The following is an 8,029-nucleotide window of genomic DNA, read 5'->3' on the forward strand; positions in this document are numbered from 1 at the left end:
ATGGAAATACATGCATTAGGTCCTTAAATGATGGGAAAAAAAAAAAATCAACAATTTTATGCATGAATCATGTAAGAACACCTATGTCATAAAAGAAGACCTCATCCTCACAAAAATAAGATAATAATATATAAAACATAAGAACAAGTAATAATTCATCATGTTAAATTGAATAAATTTTAAAATAAAGAATCCTATTATCAATGATAAAGGATATATGAAGGATTGTAAACAAAGGTGGTTGGTAGGGAGGAAAGATATGAAGCAATGCAAGCTCAAGCCTAATTGAAAAGAAGCAATATAGGATAAATGAATTTTAGTTCAAATGCTAAGGAAATTGTGTCGACTTGAATTTCATCATCAGAATACTACTTGCAACATGTTAGTTTCACAAAATACAAAGGAAATGCTACAGGAAATCCAAACTCAACCAATGAAACTACATGAAATACATATAAAATAAAAACATTATTTTTACCTTCATGATTTAAGTCTCATTGTGTCCTAACTCCACTGTTCCTAGTTGCATATGGTGTGCTCTCAGACAAGCACTAATAGCTTCCAAGATGGCATATGAAGAATGGACTGATAACTGATAGTTAACTGATACTATGATATGCAATGCTAAATGTCTATGCTAAAATGATTATGCTAAAATGCTAATTTCTTCAAGATTAAAACTCACGGATGCATAAGTTTTCACAAATGATTAGCTTTGAAAACTCACTTGAAGACTAACTCTTTCTCAACTCAAACTCCTGATTTAATAGACTTTGAGAGGATAAGATGATGTGTCCTAGATCAATGGTCACGATCAGATCTGCAGATTTGGATGGCTGTGAGCAAAGGTGAAGGTTGAGAGAAAGGGGGAAGGAGAAGACAAGTGCCACTCATCTCACCTTGACTTGGTTGCTAATTGAGGGAATCTAGGGATGGTTGGAGAAAATTTAGGCATGAGAGGACAAGTGGACTCAAGTCCTTCCTAAGATGTAGGGATGTTGGAGAGAATATAGAAGGAGGTCATGAAATATGTGTACGTACACAATATTTCATTAAATTTGGAGGTTGGAGATAAATGATGAATTAATATTTAAGAAATATTAATTTCCTTAGCCACATGATGGATGAGTTGGAAAAGGGAAGATGAAGTGGAGATGGAATGTGAGTTGGATAAGAGATTAAATAATTTAGGAAATCATTTAATATTTGAGACTATAGGATAGGAGAATAATCATTAAATATTAGATATTTAAATGATTGGAGAAAATAATTAAATGTTAGATATTTAATTAACTGATTAGAAGAGTAATTAAATATTAGATATTTAATTAATTAGAGGAATAGGGTAGATGAATTAATTAATAAAATATTTCAATTAAATTAATTAATAGAAAGACACGAAAATGAATTAAATAAATTAATCTTTTCAAATTAACTATTTAATAGAAGAATAAACATTAAATAAATATAAAATATTTATTTAATTGCTCATAGCCATTTTTATGTGTATACAAAAATAATGGTACATTAATTAGAATTAGGAGATCTACAAAAAAAATAATCAAAGACAAAAAGGTAAAAAGTTATAAAGAAATAAAATTAATTTACATAAACAATCCAATTTAAGCTAATAAATGAAAATAAGTAAAGTACAACCAATCTTAATTAATTTTTAGAGTTAGATTGATGATAAAATAAATAAATATGATAGTTAAATATGAGAATGAGAGTCCTAATATTTGAAAAAGTAAAAGGAAATTAATGTTTCTATAGTTTATAATCTAGTTGTAAGGGTATAAATATTAATTTTTACTTTTTAATGAATGTTTTGGTATCACAAATCTAAACTATTAACTATGAAAATTTGATCTCAAAAAATTATAAAATAGCACTCTTCACCTTCACCATCCTTGCATTTGAATATATCTAGATGGTGTTTACCAACACTATAAGGTCAACCCCAACTTTAAAATTGCTTTGCAATTTCAAGCAATTCATTTAATACATTGTTCATAATTTTTTGAATAGTATATATTATTTTGTTGTAGATATGTTCTTTTTTAAGCTCTTTCAAATATAAATATTCCTAGAGTGATTGATCTCCTTATTCATCCATATGAAATAATTGGACATGGAATGTTCTTAAGATAATTAGATAACAATGAGTCACAAATGTGTATCAAGTTAGCTCATAATGACTAGTAGGAAAGGAAATGGGAGTAAAATTTTGAAGGTCTGTAGTTGGTCTTGAGATACTTTGCATTGATCCAATACAAAAAAAATGTTACTTTTGAGGTAGGAATAGAATGTGTGGATATATGTATAAATGACGAATAAATAACGTATAAATGGTGAATATATAATGTGTATAAAATTGTGTGGAATAATGTTAAATACATAGAAATAAGTGTAAATGAATGTGAAGAAAAAGGTACAAGCACTCAATCATGAGCCAAACTTTACACACAAATGTGTCAATTATCTTGATATGTAATAATACTAAGACATCCAATAAAATAATTCAATAAGAATTAACAAAATGTACCAATTTCATTAGCACAATGCTCTTTAAAATTACAGCTAATCTATGATTCAAATTATTATAAATAACTATTTTATTTTTAATTAAGAAAGAAAATACAAAAAACTAAAAATTATAAGACATGAATTGATAAATGTCAAATTACACATGATTAATAAAGATGGCTAGCAAATGATGATCAAGGTTAGCTCTACCTTCCAAAATCTCTTGACCTATAGTTTAGAAGAACTTGACAAACACATCCTAAATCAAAAAGATCATAGAAGTATGGCTGCAAAAAGATTCATATGAGTATTTTAAATGGCCTATAATTTAGGAGAGGTCCACAAGACATCTTTTAAATCAATAAGATCAAAGAAAAAAAAAATTATATCAACATTTTAAATAATAAAAAAATATTTCATATATAAAAAATAAATTACGATACTAATGATTAAATGAAAGTATAATTCCATTGAAAATCTCTACCTAAAAAATTTTAACCATTGGGTAGTAAAAATGAAACCTATCTAGATGATAAGATGAGACTACATTCAGAAATGCCTATATAAAAATAGTGACAAGAAATTTATATATAAAATAAATGTCAAATAAAAGTATCTCTGCATCTCAGCCCAAACCGCCCAAAAGCCAGATCCATACCATTCATAAACATTCCTTACTAACTCTTATCATTGCTTTTTGATTTGCTACATAAACATTCCATTCATAACTAACATATATCTTTAATAATCTATTTTACAATAAGAATACAAAATTTAAAACAAACACAAGCATCTAGTCTTGTTTCTGTAATCAACACATTAAATCGTTATTTTAAAAAAGTGTCCACTGCCAATCTTGGAATTTCTCCTGACAAGCGACGATTCCATTTTTAGGGGATTTGGGCAGTCGATTTTATGTGAAATTCAGGTCTGATCTACCAAACTTCTTACGAGTTCCGTATACTGAAATGGCTGCCTCCGCCGTCATCCTGTACGCCTGTCTTGCATATTTCTCATCTGCCAAACCTTTCGCTGCAAGATCTTCCCACAAGCTCAAACAACTGTGGCAAAATATTAGATACTGAATGTCCCCAGGGCAAGTTTCAATTATGGAATGCGCTGCTCTCAATAAAATTTCCTCGTCTTTGTCTGACGATGTCTTTACAGCTTTCTTTTTTCTGCAAGTAATACGCCCCAAATAGGCAGCCATAAACGAGGATCGAAACCAATCCTCACCATATTTATCCCCAACAAGTTTTCTCTTCCTCAAAACTGTCAAACAATTTTCCACTCGATTGACAAACTTCTCGAGTTGGGCAGCCCTTTCTTCGATCTTTGCATTGCACGCTGAGGAGTAGCTCTCGCAAAGTGCCTCGGCTTTTGATTCAGCTCCTATTATCTTTCTTTCCACCTCACATCGTTTGCACTTGCAGACACACCCAAACCTAAAAGTATTGCAAAGTTTATGTCGAAAAGTATAGGGAAGCAGAACATTAAAATAGGGAATGGTGATTTCTTGGCCCTCTTTAATAGGTCTTGTTGCATGAATTCTGATGATTTCCCCTTCATTGATTCTTGCTGCGTTGGGCGAGCACGAATGGTTTATAAATGACGGAAGTAGCCACACTCCGTAATAAAGCCTAATTGGATCTGAATTGAAATTGACAAATGACTTGCCCTTTTCTCGAATTGCAGCTGGAGTGGCGTCGTCGAAAGCAATCCCTTCTATTATTTGACGGATTTTACTGTCTTTCTCTTGAAGGGCTTCAAAATCTTCCCGAACTCGAGCTGTAGCTTTGCAGCACTTCTCTTCGAAAGACGGGTTGAAGAAATCCCCCATTTTGGCAACCAGTTTGCCGCTGGCATGAGAAATAAACAATTTTAAAATGTTATCCCCACATGAATTCAGAGCATTTTTCACATTTTCAAATAGCCCATTTTTCATGGGGTCGTCCATAGCTTTGTGAGAGATAGCCAAGGCCTTGCTGATCAACAAGCAGTCACCTGTCTTAATATCTTCGGTGGCGAACAAACCCCTGCCATTCCTATTCCCTGTCTTTCGGATTTCCACCGGACCGATTAGATCTCCGTCTGGTCTGAACAAAGATGGCCTTGGCGCATCTACTCCTGTGACACCAATGTCACAATACCGAGGGGCCCATGTGCGACAGATGTTAGTGAATTCTTTGTTGTCCTCATCTCCGAAAGCATTATTGGCACGCGCAGAATGAAGTAAACGATATAGGTCCTGATATCTCCCCAAGGACGCCAGTGACCGAATTTTCATCTTAATTCCACCGCTGAAGGAAGGACGGAGCTCACAAAACGCCTCTGCATCAAGCATCGCTTCTTCATACCGCCCCGTTTCAATTTGCGCGCGCCATCTTTCAGCGTACGTTCTGACGATGGAGAAGTCGTTTATCCTCATTACCTTTGAGGAGCTCAGTAGACCCTTTGTACAATTTCGCATGCATTTGTCCCAATTTTCTGAGTGATATGCCTCATCCATGGCATCAATCCATTTCTCGAAATTTTCTTCATTGACTGCAACATTTGAGGCAGGAAAACTCTCTACCGTTTCAATTGACGAAGGATTGTTTACATTTATAAATAGGAGACCGCCTTCGCCTCGAACAAGCATGGGTTCCTTGACAGCAATTTTCTTGCCTTGAGGATAATTGTCTCTTGCGAAATGTTGATCAATAGATGAGGCATCCTCAGAAACAATTGAAAGAGCCACTGCATTCCCAGTACCAATCTCCTGTAGCAGAGTGTAGATTCTCCCCAATTTGAAGGGCTTAACACAAAGCTCTCCATACAACACAGCACACTCATTCAGCTTGCCGGCTTTCAAATCCTTGAGGCTAACTGGAACAAGTTCATCTGCAGCTTCTGTGGCTTCGTGACTGCCTTCATATTTTTGTTCAGGGGAGTCATGCATTTGAAGAACCTGTCCTATTTCAGGACGTGTGAGATATATGCTAGCATTGTTATGAATTGAAGTTAAAACCTGCTTATCAAATCTCATGTATGCATCTGCAACAGCTGATATATCATCCTTCACTCCAAGAATGTGAAGAAGAGTCACAAAATACGGGGGTTCCTGTTGATCTGGCAGTACGTATTTTCCTGAAGACAGATCTACCACATTTATGCTAATAGCCTGTGATGCTTTCAGAGGCGTAGTTGCTGTTAGTTTTCTCTTTTCAGGTGAAATCATTTGATCGATTCGTTCAGAAGCTGCATTGACCTCAGACGAGCAGCTCAGCTGTAATTTCTTTAGAATTGCCGCTACATCTTCTACTGAAGAATTTATTTCTCTTTCATCTTTTGAAACCTCTGGTGGCTGACAATTTTGATCCATCGCCATATGATTTATACAGACCTCCTAAAGAAGCAAAAATAAGAAGAGATTTATGTATGGCTTAAAGAAAAAAAATCTTTTAAGTACAAATTCTAAAAAGTATCATGACAATATCGAGGATGAGAATAGATCTGAAGAGATATATTTATGACTTGATTAAAAAAAACTTTGAACGATAAATTCTGAGTGCTATGAAAATATCAAGGATAATAAGAGATTTAAAGAGATTTATGCATGGCTTAAAGAAAAAATAAAATTCAAAGATAAATACTCAAAGTTTTATGACAATATCGAGGAAGGAAGTTAGACCATATGCATACATTAACTTAACGAGAACTGGTAAATCGGTACACGAAATAGTGCAAACAATAATTTATCAGGAAATTACCTCACATGCAACTGGTAGAGAGGTTGGGTAAACTGATCTGTTGTAACAGAAGTTTTGCACAAAGCGCGCCGAGTCTTAAATTCGTCCTCAATAGAATAAATAAAAACCTACAGAAGAATGCCCGACCTACAAAGTTCAGAAGACTGATAAACATTTACCAGCTATTTAATTCGCTAATGGAGATATTATATCCTCTAAAAGAACAGCTCTCGGGAACATAAGCTTGCGAAATCATCACTAACAATATAAGGAAAAATAAAATCTCCTAAATTTTTTTGAAGGCAGATATTAAGTGTTGCGTTTAAAACTCGATTTGAGTTCATTCACAGGCCTTCACATACAAATCCTTGGAAAAGGAACAACTTACTGTTTATTGTGATTCTGGAAAACAGATTCACAATATTAATCTAGGGAAAAACATCTTACCTTCTGTGAGAGAATTATTGTAGGGGAATCGAAATCCGTACCCTTGTAATGCCGAGGTGAGAGGACATCATGAGCATCTCAACGAACGCCGCGTTTCCATGTGCGTAAGACTGGAAAATCGTTGTTCGAATTTGTTTTCTTCTGTATAGAGGACAAAGATTTAGAATACGTGAAAGGATAAAGAACAGGCATGCACCTTAACAGCTCATCCATAAGTTAGGGTTAATCATTTTGAATGAGGTATGATGAATTTGACTCCGGCTTTCCGATAGCATACCTCTATATTTAAGAATCTGATCTCGTAATCCGAGACAGGCCTGGAATTTAACAGGCTATATGGCCGTTTTTGTACATTTAGATCGTATATTACAACTAATAAAATTAGTGGACGTTATTGACAGGTTATTTTTTCCACAAACCATATATATCACACTTATAATTATTAATAAGCAGCAAAAAATTATAATAGGTAATATATATTGATATATATTATTTTTACAATATTTTAAAATGGTAGGATTAAGATATAATTGTTTCTAATTTTATGTTATTTTTATATGAATTTTTAGTATGTTTTGTCTTATATAAATTTAGAAACTTTGTCAATTTATTTTTTAATATTTTTTATAAGATTGTCTTAAATATCAATATAGAAACATCTAACAATTGAAATGATAAGATATAATCATTTCTAATTTTTTTAAATATTGTAATAAAAAAATCTAAAATAGTTTCTATTTTTATAATAAACAAGATTTTTGGGTTGAATTTAGAAACTTACAAGTAAATTTAAGATTTTTTAAATTTTTACATTTTTTTGATGGAATTATTTCTTTTCACCTCAATTGAATTTTATTGGAACTTCAATTTTGTCAAGCTTGAAGAATTTATATTAAACTATTCACAAAGTAAAAAAAAATTGACACTTTAACATTTTTTTAAAAACTAAAACGAAAGCCATTAAAATTACTAAACTCTCATAAAAAATTCAGAAGAAAAGACAATAATATAACTCCAAAATATTCATGAATGACCGGTCATCATTATACCCGCGATATATTAATATATTTTTAATTAAAAATATTATAGCCATTTAAAACAAAATAAGGATAAATTATTAATTCATTTTAAATAATTGAAATAAAATTAAAATATTTAATAATTTGTAATATAATTTTTAAATATTTTTTTAATCTATTTAAATTTAAAAACTTAAATTTATTTATAATAGAAAATTGCCAAAAATATGATGTATGACATGTTAAATGCACCAAGGAAGTGGAAGACAACATCGAAGAAGAAGAAGAGAGTGATACTGAGATGGA

General features: G+C 32.2%; 1 protein-coding gene across 2 annotated transcripts; it reads right to left on the reverse strand.

Annotated features, from left to right (window-relative positions):
• Nucleotides 1-3,151: 3,151 nt before the first annotated feature.
• Nucleotides 3,152-6,972, reverse strand: LOC131054252 (methyltransferase FGSG_00040). 2 transcript variants are annotated; one of them, XM_057988724.2, is made up of 3 exons: nucleotides 6,746-6,972; nucleotides 6,279-6,385; nucleotides 3,152-5,914 (listed from the first exon to the last, which is right to left on the reverse strand). In XM_057988724.2, the coding sequence occupies exon 3, from the start codon at nucleotides 5,894-5,896 to the stop codon at nucleotides 3,440-3,442; it is 2,457 nt and encodes an 818-aa protein (XP_057844707.2). In that variant the 5' UTR covers nucleotides 5,897-5,914; nucleotides 6,279-6,385; nucleotides 6,746-6,972; the 3' UTR covers nucleotides 3,152-3,439. The 2 variants fall into 2 exon arrangements, with proteins under 2 accessions (XP_057844707.2, XP_057844709.2); XM_057988726.2 differs by having other exon boundaries at nucleotides 6,279-6,972.
• Between the last annotated feature and the right edge of the window lie 1,057 nt (nucleotides 6,973-8,029).

This window comes from Cryptomeria japonica, chromosome 2, assembly GCF_030272615.1.
Source record: "Cryptomeria japonica chromosome 2, Sugi_1.0, whole genome shotgun sequence".
Classification (NCBI taxonomy): Eukaryota; Viridiplantae; Streptophyta; class Pinopsida; order Cupressales; family Cupressaceae; genus Cryptomeria; species Cryptomeria japonica.